We start from the raw sequence: 16,464 nt of genomic DNA on the forward strand, positions 1-16,464 counted from the left end.
TTGCCATCTGACTTTCTCTTGTTCTTGTCTTTTTGGAGTAATAACTAGGATTTTCGCTTTTATTTCCGGATCAAAATAAGTATTAAGTTTTTCTTGATCCCATGTATCCTCGGGAGTGATCAACTCATTTACCCTATGTGGAACCGGCTCTTGAATATTGATGGGCTTCTGAATAATATCTGTGCTAGGATCCCATTTGTCTTCCCAAATTTTTGTGGAAGTGCCATTGTCTACTTGCCAGATAAAATTGCCTTTAATGAGATCCAAACCTTTTTTTTATACTAGTCCAAATCCAAGATAATTTGGAAGATCTAATTCTAGAGGATGAGAGTTTGAGAACTATTTTGCTTTGAGAAGTTGAGCCCAAAGTTGATCTTGCTATGAGATGAGCCGGATAGCTAGTTTAGTAAGGAGAGCTATGTTAAACTGGTGCGGATTCTTGATTCCAAGACCTCCTTGGGATATAGGCTTGAAGATGCTGGCCCAAACCCTAATATATCCTCCTCTGCTTTTGGGCTTGTCTTTTTTCCACCAGAAATCTCTTTGGATTTTGTCCATCTGATCTAGCGTTTCTTTAGGAAGAGCTAGCACTTGCATTTGGTAAGTTGGATAACCTTGAAGAATGGATTTTATCAGAACTGTTCTGCCAGCTTGAGAGAGCAATTTAAATTTCCAGCCTTGAAGAGTGGCATAGTATTTTTGTAACAAATGTTCAAAATTTTCTTTTCTATTTTTATCGAAGAAGAGAGGAGTTCCCAGATACCTATCATTTTTTATCATTAAAGGAACTTTTAGAATTCTCGCAATGATTTTCCCATGTTGAGTTCTAGGAATGAAGTAGATACCGAATTTCTGTACGTTGAATATCTGTCCCGTAATTTCTCCAAATCTTGATAAGATGTCTAATAAATTTTTTGCCTCACCTAGATTAGCTTTTGTGAATAAAAAACAGTTATCTTTGAAGAAAAGATGCGAGATGTTTGGAGCATCTTTATTTATTTTAAGGCCCGAAATTTTCTTTTCCGAAACTGCTTTTTCTAGGAGTCTAGAAAGAATCTCCATGCAAATTAAAAATAAGTATGGTGAAAGTGGGTCACCCTATCTTAGACTTACGGAAGTGGTAAATTTCGGAGCCGGAGAACCTAGTGCTGATAGAGCTGATTTGAAATGCATTGCGTTATTAGCTTTACCCACGTGTCACCAAAACCTAGTGCTGATAGAGCTGATTTGATGAAGTTCCACTCAATTCCGTCGAAAGCTTTAGAGAGATCCAACTTCAAAGCGAAATAACCTTTTGTGACTTTTGAGTTTTTCATTGAATGAATAAGCTCGTGAACGATGATAATGTTGTCTGTAATTTGTCTCCCTGGCAGAAAGACAGATTGATTTGGAGAAATTATCTTGTTTATTACTCAGGCTGATGGGGTTTGTGGAGTGGATATTTCAGATATCAAAGTTACGAAGGAATAGTTTAATTCCGGATTTAGGTTTCCGATTTTGAAAAAATCTTCATTTCTGCGTAACAATGGGTCACGTTCAAAACAAGATTGAAAGTATCATTTTTTTTTTTTGAAATAGAGGGGTTAAATCTGTCACATGACGTGACAAAAAATTAGCATCAAAATTTGTCACCAAGAGTCCATACTACATACCACCTATATAAGAATCTGGTAGGCCTTTCGTTAGGTCCTGTTCTATTTGGTCCCCGAACTCGCGAGAGAAGAAAAAATAGGACCGGATCTATCTACCTACATTTAAAAATGCTCTAATTTCCATGGAAAATCAACTAAAACCCTAACAGTTCGAGAAAACATATTAACTGAAAACAAACTAAAAATCAAGAGTATTGAATGAAATCCAACAACATAAGCTATTACCACCTTACTTATCATTCATCATTTCGTGAAGATTATCGTTCGTCTTCTTCGACCGATTTGGTACTTTCTCTTTCCCTCTGTTTATCTTCGTTTTCTAGGGTTGTTAGCAGCAAATATCTGCTCCATTTTTGTTTTTTAGGCTATTATTTTGTGATTATTCGACCTAATAATCCTATTTTGAATTGCTTTCTGCTCTAAATTTCCCTTGTATTCAGAATTTTGCTCTAATTGTATGCTTAAAATATGAAGTAAACGTATTGATTGGGGATTTTTGTGTATTTTAGTAATCAAAGGGGGTTTTTAAAGAAGAAATATGTGGGCAGCATCTTGCCTGGCTTCATGCTGTGCAGCTAGTGCATGTGAAGCTTGTCGAACAGTTATATCCAGCATCAGTGGACGTTTTGCTCGAATTGCTTATTGTGGTCTTTTTGCTTTCTCTCTTACCATTTCATGGATCCTCAGAGAAGTTGCTGTTCCTCTCGTGGAGAAAATCCCATGTATGTCTCATGCTTTCTCTTAAATTGTATGAATTGTTATTATACCTTTGATATTTTTATGTACCCTAGGGTGTCTGGATTGCTTAAAATGTTTGAAACTGATTGATTTATTTTTTGTTTTTGTTTTGGGGATTAACCATTTTAGCCAGACTCCAGATACGAGTGGTTTGAAACTGATGATGTGTTGCGTGTGAGTTTGGGGAATTTCTTATTTTTCACTATCCTTGCCATTATAATGATTGGTGTGAAGGACCAGAAGGACCCTAGGGGCCGTTTGCACCATGGTGGATGGATGATGAAGGTTGTTAGTTGGTGCCTGCTGGTGATTTTTATGTTTTCCTTCCAAATGGGATCGTCGCCTTTTATGGTGAGTGACTTTCATATGTTACTTATATTTTATCGCGTAAACATTTTTTCTTTGTAGAATCTGTGACCACCTTCTTGTTGACCCGTCGTTTGCATAAAAGGACAGGTCTTAACGGTTTTAATTCAGCCGAACTGCTTATTGTCTGTTCTAGAAATGCGAGCTGTCAATCCAAGCTCTTGTTAGTGTTACTAACCTCAGCCAATTGCTGGTTATTGTAATTCTGACAGTAATTTTGTGTATGGTGAAATTTTAGGTATATATGTGAATAAGAATCTTGGATTGGACAATACACAAGTCTATGGTTCTGATTATGACTATACATTGGCTCATTACTTGGCTAACTTACAGAGTTTGATATATGATCTTGCAAAAGACCACATTGTAAATGAGGTTAGTAGTACGAAGGATGTATTTGTTTGTTGCTTTCTTTGACTGTTTTTAAGATGAATTTTGGAGAAAGTGATTTAGTTTATTTTTTGTTTTGTGTTTGCACTCTATCAGTTTAAGTATCGAGAGATTTGTTCAACTTTTGAATACGATCCGTCTTTTTCAATTAGAGGACTGTATTATGATAAGCTAAAGGGGTGCCTCTTGAAGTTGGATTTTTTTGGGCTTATTGAGCCTGACGCATGCTTCTTTGGTCGTCGAAAGGTGTGCATTATCTGTAGAGTTATTTTTAGTTGCCTGTGTATGAATGATTTTTGCTTAATGATTCTATGCTTTATTACTAAATTCACATTCACATTCACATTGTTTGAATCTTCTCTGTGATTGTCTTACAGCTTAGCCGAAAGGAAATAGAAGAGATGTATGGGCCACGGCATATTGGTCAAGCTTGTGGACTTGTTCAATTGATGGATTTCTTTTGCTTTAGTGAGGTTGGTATTCGCCATTCATTGTTTTTTAAATAGTTTTTCCCTTCAGATGCTCTGTACTCTATGTTTTTCATAAATCTTATCACTTCCAATTTTCCATGTCATATTCGTATTTAGGAGGTTAGGTTGTTTCGTCCTATGCCAATGGTTATTTTCTTTTAGATTTTTATATGCATAATGAGGCATTTGAAACCTTGCAACGTGTAAACACAATGGTCTGCAGTTTTTCCACGACATTATCCTGATTGATTGCATTTCAATTGTTTGACCTTTTTATATATTGTCCAGCACTTTGTAGATGCTACATTGCAGTTTGATGCTTCCTACATATATGAAGATGTCAACCGTGCAATCCAGCATGTTCACCCAAGTGGTTTGGTCCACAGGGGAATTCTTTCAGATCCTCAGAGATACGTAGTAAAAAATGTAAGTCATATCATGTACATGTAGGATATTGTTGTCTTGGTTACGAGTCTGATGACTCATGATAATTTCGGTTCCTAAGCTTAAATTTCAGTCAAAATGTTGTTCTTTTACATCAACTAGCAATAAGCTGGTGGTTATATTTATTTTTAATTTCATGTGCAATAACCTCGGTGTTTCATGGATGTTATTCAAGGCCAGATGCTACACTTTTTAAAGATGCTCAAGGAGAAGGGAAAGAAACTGTTCTTGATGACTAATTCTCCATATTATTTTGTTGATGGGGGGATGCGTTCTATGTTGGAGGTGAGTTCAAATTAAATTATCATTACAGTTATTGTCTAACCTTGGTTTATAAATGTCTACAAAACTTTTAATTACTTTGACCTTCGTTTAAATATTGGTCCTAGGGTGCAAATAGAAACAGAACCAGTCCAACTACCTGTAGGTTTATTGCTTAGTTACTAAGCAATAAACGTGCTGCGTGATCTCTCCAACTTAACAGGATTCCTAGGCCAACTCAAACTCATGCCAGTGAAGTAGAAAGTATTACGCGCTTGTTATTTGCATACGGAAACCACTGAAGGAGGTTGAGACCCACTACTTTCAAAAAGAGATTGGCTATTGCCTAAAGTAGGCTATAATGTTTGATTAAGTCTATTAGATTGAGAATTAACACCCTAACTTTGATATTAATGAGCTTTTTCTGGAAATTGTAGATCTGACATAGCACCACTAAAAAAAGTAAAATATATGAGATTCGTTCTCAATGCCAAGCATGTTTTATAGTGTTTTTAAGGTGTTTGAAGCACAATCCGATAGTAGATTTTACTGTATAATTGATGTTTGTTCTGAGAGGGCTGTGCTTATTGACGGTCCGGTGCTGATTAGATATCTTCCCCATCAGCACCTAACTTTTTCATAAGCTAGAGTTTTGTAGCCACCTTGTCTTTCTAACTTCCCTTGGATTTGATAGGGAAGAAACACAACTTGGCCTACATTCCGTTTAATATGAGCATTTAGTACCCTAACTCCAATGATCTTAGACTTTCACATTCTTAAAATTTCGAATATCAATAGTAAAGCTGAGTCTACGGGTTGCAGTGAAGCTTTTGTAATTGACAGAAAGAGAGTCGCTGGAACTCACTTTTCCTGCACATATCCCAATGCTAGAAGGGTTGTCCAACACCATTAGATCTTCTCTCGGGATTTTTTGCGGTGGGTTTACATTCACAACTGAAAAAATCCCGAGATTTTTACCGAGGGAAGATCCAATAGTAATAGATGCAGTCCCTCTATCATTGGGATAGGTGCTGGAGAAGTGGGTCACCCGATCTCTCTTGGAATATTTTTCTGGGATACAAAACATTTCCGAATGATTATTTTAATAAAAAAAATAAATGAATCAATGAACTGCTAAGAGATTACACACCAATTCTGCTACCATGCAGATTAGACTCTAATACTCTACTATAACATGTCCCTAAAATCCGTCTCCATGTCATGTTTATCATTGAGAATGATATGACTAGCAATTGAAGGAGGGTTTAGCTCCCATCCGAGGTTACAATGTTGACTCTAGCAATCTTCGTGAGAGCATCAGCTACTCTGTTTTGGACAGGATGTGGGTGGGTTCTAATTTTGGACGTTTCCCACATTCTGATAGTGAATTATTTACAGGACTAACCCTAATATGTCATGCTCAATGTTTACAGGCTTACACTGGGTTTTTTTAGAACAAGTTCTATTTTGATTAATTGTTGTTTTGAACTAGGTCAGTTCTGTTAATTTGTTGATGTGGTACCAGTTTCTGTTAACCACAACTAGGTTTTTTTGAGTTGCTGCAGTTTTATTGCTGCGTATGCGCTTGAGCCTGGTGTTGTTCTTTTTATTTCTTCATGTCTTTTTGTGTAAAATTATTGTTTGATTCTGGATCTGAGGAGTTTTAGATTTTTGCATCGCCGATTTCTTATGATCTGAGTGTTATTGCAGTTGCGTTAGCTTGTCAATGCTCACGTCTGCTGCATTTGGGATCTCATAATTTGTTAAATGGTGCAAGGCTTAGTCAAGTGTTAAAGCTTAGTACAGCGCTTGACACAGTTACAAGCCTAGGATGTACCCTGCACTTTTTTATTGTTTCCCCATAGATTCCTTCATGATTTACATAACAACAATTCGAGATGTCCCGAGGGAGAAATCCCGACTTTTCTCTCGAATCTCAAAGCTTCATTGGACCCGTCGCCCATAAAGCAGCCTTGTTAATCTCCTGGGGGTGCAGGGCCTACAGAACTATGAGAGTCGGGAGAAATCTCGGGGTTTCTCCCCATTACGTCTAGCATCACTGTTTGCATAACTTGAGTCTTTCTTTGCTTAACTCGTCTAACCAGATGATAAACAGGCCTAGAAATGCAAGGAAAAATTCCAGAACTTCCCCTCAAGAATAATATGGGTTCTTGGTGTCTCTAGATTTTGTGGAGTCCAATTGGGCAATCCAATTTTACACTACAACAGGACTAACATGGCTCAATTTTAGAAGAAATGAATGAAATTTTCTCAAAGATCTTGCTGGATCCAAGATTAGACCTCAAATCATTTTCATTCTCAAAACTCTGCCAAGTATTGCAAATCTTATCCTTGGACCGTGGAGTATATCCAGCTAGTTTAAATATTTCAGTCACTGTTTTAGAAGTGCATGTGTTGCTAAGCTAGCTAAATGTTGCTAGACAGGTATGGCTTTTGTTTGTAGTCCACTATTTTCAGAAAGGGTGTCATTGCCGAAATTAGGCTATATTGTTTGAGTAGAGCCAGTAGACGAGAGTCGGGTCTCAATGCGAAGCGTAACTTTCTAGTGGATTTTACTGTATAAAGGAATGTTTGTTATGGAATGGCTGTGCTTATTGTGCTGATTAGATGTCTCTGCCTAGAGTTTATGTAGCCGCCTTGTCTTTCAAACTTCCCTTGGATTTGATAGGGAAGAAACACAACTTGGCTTACATTCCGTCTAATATGAGCCTATAGTGCAGAGAAGCTTTTACAATTGAATGGAATTGTATCCTATCATATTCGTCCACTCTGGCTTATGCCCGAGGAGAACTAGCGGAGGAATTAAATGTGTTGTTGGGTGTTGGGAAGGTCTGTTATATCATGTAAGGTGTTTCAGTAGCTCAGAACACAAAACCATGGGAATCAGTGGCGGGTGGAGCGAGCTTATGTCATGGGGTTAATTTCCCCCGAAGGCTGCTGCCTCTCAAGGTCTATTTGATCTTTCTAAGGCTTGATTTTTTGGTCGATATATGTACCCTAATTCAAGGGAATATATATGAACAAAGAAGGGAACTTGCTTTAGAAGGTCAAAATAGGCATTGTGGGCCAGTGCCGAAGGAATTAGTTGCTTGTGGCCTATGCTGGCTCTGCCACGGGTTCAATTGGTTTTGAGTTTAGTAGTAAAAACAGTCGTTTAAACCTTATGATCTCTTGGTTTTATCCTTGGGTTTAGGCAGTTATCTCTTATGTATCGGTCTGAAGTTCTGTGGTTATAACTATCAAAATTTTCTCTTTGTAAAATACTAACCAGGATTCTATCAAACCTGGAAAACCATACTGAATCGGAAATATCTGCATAGTTCAGCTATGCAAGTTTGAGGAGTTGTGTAGTTCAGGTGCGATAGTGGATTTCATGTATCGTTTGAAGTGCTGGACAATCACCAGGACAAAGTTCCTTCAGAGAACACTAGTTTACAAAGTTCTTTCAGATAACTTCATCATTCATGTCAAGAAACTATCTCATTTACCAAAAATCTCCATAACAACAGGTTTGTTTCTGCTGTACAATACACACAAGGATTTGTTAGAACCCGTTAAAGATTTAAGTTTTTCTACGCCCACCTAGAGAAATTTTGTAGTACCTTTTCGGGACGTGGCTTTAAGTTGGCTGCGAAAGTCATGGCTCAATTGGGCATTGTCTTTCACAACCAATTTAAAATCACGTTTTAAAAGAACTATACATGATTTTTCTCGGTGGACGTAGAAAGACAATAATCTTTCGGTTCCACTGCTATCACCATTACATATGCACCTTGCATTTTTGTAACATGTTTTCCCGATAGATTCGATCATGATTTGCATAATTGAGTTTTTCTTAGCTCAACTCTTCTGCCCAGAGGAATAACAGGCCTAGCTGCCTAGAAATGCAAGGCAAAATTTCAGAACTTCGCCTTGAAGCTAAAATGAAACCCAATGTCACCCTATACTTCTTCCCCTAGAAATGCATGGCTTGCTTTTGAAGGAACTAAATGAGGAGAGGCAGTTGACACGGTCTTAAGATGGAGAGAATGTTCAATAGCTCTTTTGGTGCTACCTTCCTCACTGATACTCTGGTCAGGACTCGGCTTTTGCCTACAACTTTCATCAATATGCTGATGTTTGTACCAGTATCCGCCAGAAGCATGGCTTCATGTTCCTTTCGACGTGAAGATCATGCCACATCATGTGAAGGTAAATTTTTTGACCAGTTCAATGTGTGTTTGGAATTAGTGGTAAATTGGATTGTATTCTAGGTTAACGAATTGAAGGTATATTGCTCTGAATTTACACTCTTAGTAGGTCAAATGTTTTCTTTTGTTTTGAGATCTCTAATGTGAAAAGGGTATATAATCTAAAGTGCGCCTGACCTTAGTATGTCTACTTGTGTCTGACTATGATCTAAGAAACCAAAAATGAACCTTAGTAGGACTAGTGTTTATGATTTAGGAAACCAAACACAACTAAGTAACGTAATTTTAGACTCCATTGTTTGAGACTCGATGACTATCAAAAGGGAGCTAATTTTTAGTTTCGCATGGATGAATCAGAGTTGTATAATATGGGATTAATGTTTCTCGAATTTGTAATTCTTTTGTTTGATTTGAATACCTGTTCCTTTAGACCTTGATGGCCACCTCTCATGTCTACTTTTCTCATCCAAGAAATAAGTGATGTTTTACTCTTTTTTTTAGTATCAGAGTCTAGACTTCATAAGCTTGCGCAATTCTACAGTTTTCTGTAATTTACAAATCAAACTCCTAACTTTATAAGTACAGTTGTTCTCTGGTTTTAACTTTTTAATCTCTTGTAGGTTCCATCGAATTTGTTCAAGGACCTAAGAGTATAGAATCCTCGCATTCTTTTGACATAGTGAAATTAACACTGATCAGCCGGGAGAAAGTATAATAATGTATATACAACTGATCGTAAAATTAGTATTTCTCACAATGGGCTGAATTTTTCTGAAATACATTATCTATCTCAATGCGAGAACTTTATGATCCAAACTTCTAAAGTCTTCACTGTGATCTATTATTTTTCTGCCAGCAGGTGGCCTGGAATTTTCTCCTGCATTGACTCAAATTTGCTTTGGACAAAAATCTTCCTCATTACTGGTAAACCATGGCCTACTTTTAACATCGCCAAACTAAATCATTGGAATACACAAGGTGAGTCTATCCTTTATTGATCGGTACAACAAGTGTTTATTATAGAGATTGAAATAAGAGAGTACATAGGATTTAGGGGGATCCAAAAGGATGCAACACCGAGGAAAAGAACATGAGAAAAGAAAAGATACAGCTTACAACACCACAAACTTGAGGAAAGCCTCAGATTTCCAAAAATTAAGAGGAAGAACTAGTACCACTTCATGAATGACTACTACCACTTCTTGAATGTTCTCTCTTGATAGCTACAAATTTGGCTTCTAAAACATAGTACTCCGGCAGCTTTGGATGGATATGACTGCAAGGAGAGGAAGAACTAGTACTACTTCTTGAATGTTGTCTCTTAATAGCTACGAATCTGGCTTCTAAATCATCATACTCTGGCAGTTTTGGATGGACATGGCTGCAAGGAGAGGAAGAACTGGTGTTTGAAGTGCTATGCCGCTGATGAGACTGAAGTGAGACTGACCTTGTAAACTGATCCGTTGGTGTTTCTTTCTGCTTTTGAGGTGGTGGCAGTGTCGTGGACCTCTGCAAATTTTTGTTCTTCGATGGATTTGTTTCCCCGGTGCATGATTCAGGAGATGAAGCGTGGTTTTCTTGAAAGTCGTCTTCCATTTCCAAAAAGCGAAGTTCCTCTGGAGATATCTCTCGAGTGTTGTTCAATAAATAACTTTTTCCACAGTGCCGTGAATCATCATAGTAGAAGGCATATCCATTTTCTTTAGCTATTTCTTTCATCAATCTGAATTTGACATCGTCGGATATTGACTTGGCTGAGAGCTTTTTGATTAACGGAGGGCTCACGAGATTTCCTGGAAGCAATTCCACTGCAGCAATTTCAAACTTATTCCCATATACGTCGCCAAACAGCTTACGTAGCTTAAGCAGCTCAGGCAGATCACCACCACATCTTGCAGAAGCATATATCAAACTTGATGCTGCTTCATTAATGTCATTGCGGAAGTCCTTGCTTTGCCAAATGTATGTTAAGTTGATCATAATGAATTCACAGAAATTGTCAAGTAGTTCATAAACATCCACTCTACCCTTGTCCTCGTAAAGCTTCTCAGCTCGCCCGAACGCTCTTTGGTTTTGACCATTCTCTAGAAGCCGAAGAATGTCTTCACGCGACTGTCTTATAATTAATTTGTGCTTGTTCTTCAATAACTTTAATCGACATTGAAGTCGTTTTATCGCTGTCTTGCATTTAGAAGCTTTGCTCCATCCAAAGAAAATTGAGAATAAGCTGTTCATGTTATTTGCTACAAATTGTTTTTTTTTACTAGGAATTATGAAGGCTTAACCTGGCTAAGTAAGATTGGTTTTGAGAGAGTTCTACAGGAGATTAATCACGTATATATAGCTTAATTATTTCCAAAACTACCACAATCTGAATAAGGAAACACTTCTAATTACAAACAATCGACTTCCAATTAGATAGTCACGCGTGTTGTTTCGTGAACACGAATTACCATGGTTCTTAAAAGGGAAAATTAGGCTAAGGTCCGATAAATGGGTTATTCATAATATGAGGCCCTTAATTGAAAGAAATTTAAATTGAGGCCCCGAGTTATTAAAAGACATTAATGCCGTTTTATATATTGTCAAATCTCAAATTAAATAAAATTTAAATTTAAGCCCAAAATTATTAAATCTAGGCCCAAAATTATTAAAGTATAGTGTGAATGTGTAAACAGAAGTTACACATGCATATGGCATGTGTATCCAGAAGTTACACATCCTTATGCCATGTGTAATGCAAAGTTACACATCAAAAAAATAGACATAAAAAAGAACGCATACAAAAAATACATGTATCATTTTAATATTCATTTACAATAATTTCTTAGCATGTGTAACTAGAAGTGAGAGTTACAATATTCATTTAATATTCATTTAATTTTATTTTAATATTGTAAATGAATATTCATTTACAATATTCATTTACACATTCTTGTGTCTATTGTAATTGAGAGTTACATATGCATCTATCTAGTGTAATTGAGAGTTACACATGCATCTGATTTGTGTATTCAGCGTCAACTCCAATTCCAGCGAGACCATTATCACATTTAAGCAATTAGCTTTTATGAAGATATCTGAAACCTGAAATATAACAATACACAATCAGTATTTATAAGATTAAAATGAACAGTACATACAACAATGTATATCCAGTTTCACCTGCACGAAATCACATTCTATCATAAGGAGATGTGAAATCAAGTAATTAAAAACCAGAGCTTAAGAAACAACTTTGCTGCAAGAATTCAAATTTTTTGCAAACTCAAAACAAGTGCTCATCAAACACACCAAAATATAAGCATATGCAACAGATACGCATCCACATACCATGTGTAACTCACAGTTACACATCCAATTAGCATGTATAACTAGCAGTTACACATCCATAAAGCTTGTGTAACTGGCATGCGTAATTTTTGGTTACAAGGTTTGTTCATTTTAGCATCTGTAATTAGAAGATACTCATGCATATGTCTAGTGTAATTCAGAGTTACACATGCATCCTACTTGTGTAATTAGGAGTTAGCATATAACATGTGTAACTAGAAATTACACATGCATCCTACTTGTGTAATGTGAATAAATGCGCAGTATAGATGTAGAATTTGAAACTAAAAACAACAAGAGAGGGATCTAAATAGGTGTACCAGCAAACAAATAAATGTCGTCTTCCCTGTCCCGTTTTCACTAAGCATAACTACAATCTGAGGATCAGCAAACTCTCCCTCCATGATATGAAGCTCGAATTTTCCTATCTGCAATACGAAGTTAACATCGAAAGATGAGGTCAATTCATGAACTATCGCATCCTTGACAAGGTGGTTAAACAATAAAAACTTCAAACATATATGTAAACGGGAAAATAAACAGCCCAATTAGAAGCTTCACCAACACTTTTCTCATACATTAAGACAACTGAGATCATACTACAAAGATATATATGGGAGGGGATTAACACAAGCAGAAAAACAACTCAGAGAGAAATTCTTTCTACAAAATGGTGGTTTGCTATTAAAATAGCAAATAGGCTCACATGAAGGTGCCATAGCAAAATAGTAGTGTAAATAAGAATAACACTTTTAGCATGTTCATTTAGCATGTGTAACCCTTGGTTACACATGCATCTGGATAGTGTAACTAGAAGTTACACATGCACCTGACTAGTGTAAGGATGAGTTACACATACATATGACTTGTGTATGATCAGCAAATACTGAGCCTAATTGTGTACCTTTAGCAAAAAAATTCATCAAAGCATCAAAACTAACAAGGTTCAAAGACGGTGTAAACTAATGTAGTAGTCACCATTCACATTCTAAGATATGGTTTTCATGTGTAAGCAAGTAGCATTGCAAAAAATTATGTGGCAGAAACAATGTATGAAAACTAGAGGTCTTCAGATACATCTATTTTGGTACCGAAGACGCAACACAACACAACACAAAGAATTCAACAAATATATCCACTAATTATTACTCCTACCCTAGCACATTTACATTTTGCTTAGTTTGCTTAATGTTTCAAAAACTGTAGGAAATGTATAATAAGGCACAAGACTGACCTTTTAGCATTTCTGACAAGCAACTGCACTGTCTAAGGTAGATACTCCATAAGCCAACACATGAACTATCCAAAAAGACGCATGCAGTATAAAATGTACAACAAGCCTCAATCGGTATCGAAATACATAATCCATAGACATTGCAATAACAGAACTAAGCATACTCATTTCAAGTAAACACTCGAAATACTTGTTCATCCTCTAAGGTCTACAACCACCATTTAATAACATTAACCAAGAGGAAAACTCAAATATTTTCCTCAACATAAACACTTGATAGGTCACTAGTTCATGTTCAATTTAGCTTTTCAAGTAGCATAAATCGGAAGACAAAACAAAGATGCAAAGCAAAGATGAAAAACACTTAAAAAGTAGTAATAACCTCATGTTTAATAAAGAACAAAACGTAAAAAAGCTTGAAATAAAATTTCACCTCAATGTCTTCACAGCTTGCATCTAATGGCAGTATACTTCCAACAACACGAGCATCGAAGCTCAGCACTGCTTGCATCTCATATGCACACTGTTGCAGGTCTGATAAGTGAGATGTTGACAATTCATCAATTAGGGATCGATACTGCAAGATATTAAATAAAGAGTTAGGGGTATAATATGGAACAACAAGAAGAAAAAGGAAATAAAAAAGAGAACAATTTGGACAATGCGCCGATCATATGACTTGTGTAACTTCATCATATGGCTTGTGTAACCGGAAGTTACACATCCATATGGTCTTTGTAGTCACCAGTTACACATCCATATGACTTGTGTAATCGTAAGTTACACATCCATTACTAACAAAACAGATGTGTATAGAGACTTCAACGAAACATCATCACTGCTAATAATTTTTTTATAACTAGAATATGTCGCTTGTGTAACCGGCAGTTAGAAATGCATATGGCTTGCTAATTTCTCAGGAAAATACAACAATAGAGGAATCAAACTCTTTTGTGATTCAAGAGTGTTTCTGTTGGTTCATTTATAATAAAATCAAAATACCAAATAAACTAAACAAATAAATAAAGCAGTTCATAAAAAATTAGAACCCAAAAACAAAAGATCAGCAACTCTATAAAAGAACTTAGCAAATCAATAAATAAAATAAGCTAATTACTTGTGACGATGATCACCACCACTATACTAGCATCGGCAACAGAAACTTCAAATGGTTTATCCCAATTCTTCTTACAATCTCATTCAATTTATCAATTTTGATAAACACCACCACTGACTTCAAATCCTCCTTCAAACCTGCTCTATATCACCATCGCCTCCTCATCCTCCTAAAGAACCCCCACCTGCACCACCAACAGCACTAGACCAGTTCATATGTAATCGAAAATTAAGAGTGGATGAAATTCAAATCAAATCTATGGGTAACATAGACAATGATTCGTTGATATTGAATCTCAAAATAGTTTTTAGATCGTAGCCACAAATTAAGATTTACGACGATTTTGACAAAGAACAGATCTGGAATTTTTGTTCAAAATTCTTGGAAAAATCTAAATCAAAACAACCAGAGTGAGTAGAAAATCGTAAGTCTATGCTTCGATTTCGATTGGAATAAGTTAATTGAAAAGAATACGAAGATTTAGGTTCTGAAAACCCTAAAATCCTTTTCTGAAATTTGTTTATGAAATCAATCAACTAAAATCACTCCATAAGAGAAGATGATACTTATAGGCATAATCATGCTCATCTTTCTCATGAGTAAAGATTTTAACTCTGATTAAGGATCAGATAATGAAATCAAGATTAATTTTCATTTTTTTTTCAAAATCATTAAAATCAAACCACAGAAAATTTGATTTCAACTCGAAATCTATTAATTAAAGCTTTATGAGAATATTAACCTACCTTTAAATTCGTTTTTACTGATGTTTCTCTTCGATTTCTTTGGTTAATTATCGGATTAAAAAAATCATCTGCATCTTCCATAAGATCTATCTTTTGATCAGATGCAACCGATCTTTGACATAACTGAAATTATAGAGGCATAGAAGGAGAAGATGCAATCGATCGTTGTTGTTGCAGTCGAAGATTTGATGAAGACGATGAAAAATGAATCTCAGAAACCCTAGAAACCATTTTTCTACAACAGAGAAAGAGATAAAGATGAGAGAGAGAAAGAAAATAGAAAAATGAAAATGTATTCTGATATTCCTCTTGTATATATACTAAAGGGTAGTGTTGTCATTATTAAAATTCGTAATAGTTAATTATGCACCGGATATGAAGAAAAATTGATATTTTGGGCCTAGCAATATCATTTTCTGAAAGTATGGAGTTGACAATGTATGATCCATTTAGTGGGGCTTCTATATGTTGAACCCATATAGTAAGGGGTTCTAGTATTTTTCACTTCTTAAAAAGTATTTACAGTTGCACACGAAAGCCCGTGTGACCCAAACTTTGTGGACCCTGGTTGATTGAACCGCACAACAAACACACTTTCAAATATTAGGGTTTTGAAAATATTTTCTCCACTCAAACATCACCTCTTGAAGCAGTAATATTATACACAAAATCATCAAGCGAGGAGGCAATCGAAAGTCTAAAGGTATGGATTTTTATCTTAATTCGATTGATGCATCTGGTAGAAATCAGTTGGTGAAGAAGGTTATACCTATAGAAATATTATTTGACATCATCTCTAGAGTGTCGGTTGAGGGATTTTTTGAAAGCAAACTTGTATGTAAAACTTGGTTAGGCGTGTCTAAGATACCTGAGTTTGACAAAAAAACATCTACAGTCTCAGTTACTCCAATTTCACCATTTCCATAACTATAAATATTATCCTCATTTGAAGAATAGTAATGGTGCGGGTGATATGGGAATCCTATTTTACGTTGTAGAGCGTGACGTGGATGATGAAGATGAAGATTATTACGGTATGGCTTATGCATATTACAATGAAAATGGTAATAACGAGAGTACTATTACATATCCAAAGAAGCTGTGACACATTAACATTTGTAGTGCTGATCAACTAATTGGTTCGTGTGATGGACTAATTTGTTTATCAAGAAAAAATCATGCATATGTCTCTATATGGAATCCTTTAACGCGAGAGTATGTTGATTTGCTAGGATGTGGAAAAAAATAAGAAAGTTTGTTATGGATTTGGTTGTGATGATGCTGGTACGAAGATCTACAAGATCGTGAGAATAATATATGACAAAAAAAAACTTGGATGTGATGCGCTAGTTTAAGTATATACTTTGGGTAGCGGTGCTGGTTGGATAAACAAGGGAAGAATTGCACATTCTTTCGAGAATGATCCTGGTCAACTTACAGACAGATCCCTTCATTGGTTAGACAATAACGAGAAGATATGGGCTTTTAATTTGGCTGATGAA

At 36.0% G+C, this 16,464-nt stretch overlaps 2 protein-coding genes across 2 annotated transcripts; one reads left to right on the forward strand and one right to left on the reverse strand.

Moving 5' to 3' along the window:
- Positions 1-2,190: 2,190 nt before the first annotated feature.
- LOC113279573 (5'-nucleotidase domain-containing protein DDB_G0275467-like) lies at positions 2,191-10,758 on the forward strand. The gene is made up of 10 exons (XM_026528256.1): positions 2,191-2,374; positions 2,524-2,564; positions 2,684-2,741; positions 2,995-3,131; positions 3,243-3,392; positions 3,524-3,619; positions 3,905-4,042; positions 4,241-4,345; positions 9,153-9,251; positions 9,392-10,758. Exons 1-9 carry the CDS (start codon positions 2,191-2,193, stop codon positions 9,186-9,188), a joined length of 945 nt encoding a protein of 314 aa, XP_026384041.1. The 3' UTR covers positions 9,189-9,251; positions 9,392-10,758.
- On the reverse strand, positions 9,712-10,851 carry LOC113279574. The gene has a single exon (XM_026528257.1). It carries the CDS (start codon positions 10,765-10,767, stop codon positions 9,712-9,714), a length of 1,056 nt encoding a protein of 351 aa, XP_026384042.1. The 5' UTR covers positions 10,768-10,851.
- Between the last annotated feature and the right edge of the window lie 5,613 nt (positions 10,852-16,464).

The sequence above is a fragment of the Papaver somniferum genome, chromosome 5 (genome assembly GCF_003573695.1).
Source record: "Papaver somniferum cultivar HN1 chromosome 5, ASM357369v1, whole genome shotgun sequence".
NCBI lineage: Eukaryota > Viridiplantae > Streptophyta > Magnoliopsida > Ranunculales > Papaveraceae > Papaver > Papaver somniferum.

Coding starts and splice junctions, on each gene's coding strand:
- LOC113279573 (XM_026528256.1), top strand. CDS start 2,191: ATGTGGGCAGCATCTTGCCTGGCTTCATGCTGTGCAGCTAGTGCATGT. Junction 2,565..2,683: donor AAACTGATGATGTGTTGCGT/GTGAGTTTGGGG, acceptor GAAGGTTGTTAG/TTGGTGCCTGCTGGTGATTT. Junction 4,346..9,152: donor GGATGCGTTCTATGTTGGAG/GTGAGTTCAAAT, acceptor AATCTCTTGTAG/GTTCCATCGAATTTGTTCAA.
- LOC113279574 (XM_026528257.1), bottom strand. CDS start 10,767: ATGAACAGCTTATTCTCAATTTTCTTTGGATGGAGCAAAGCTTCTAAA.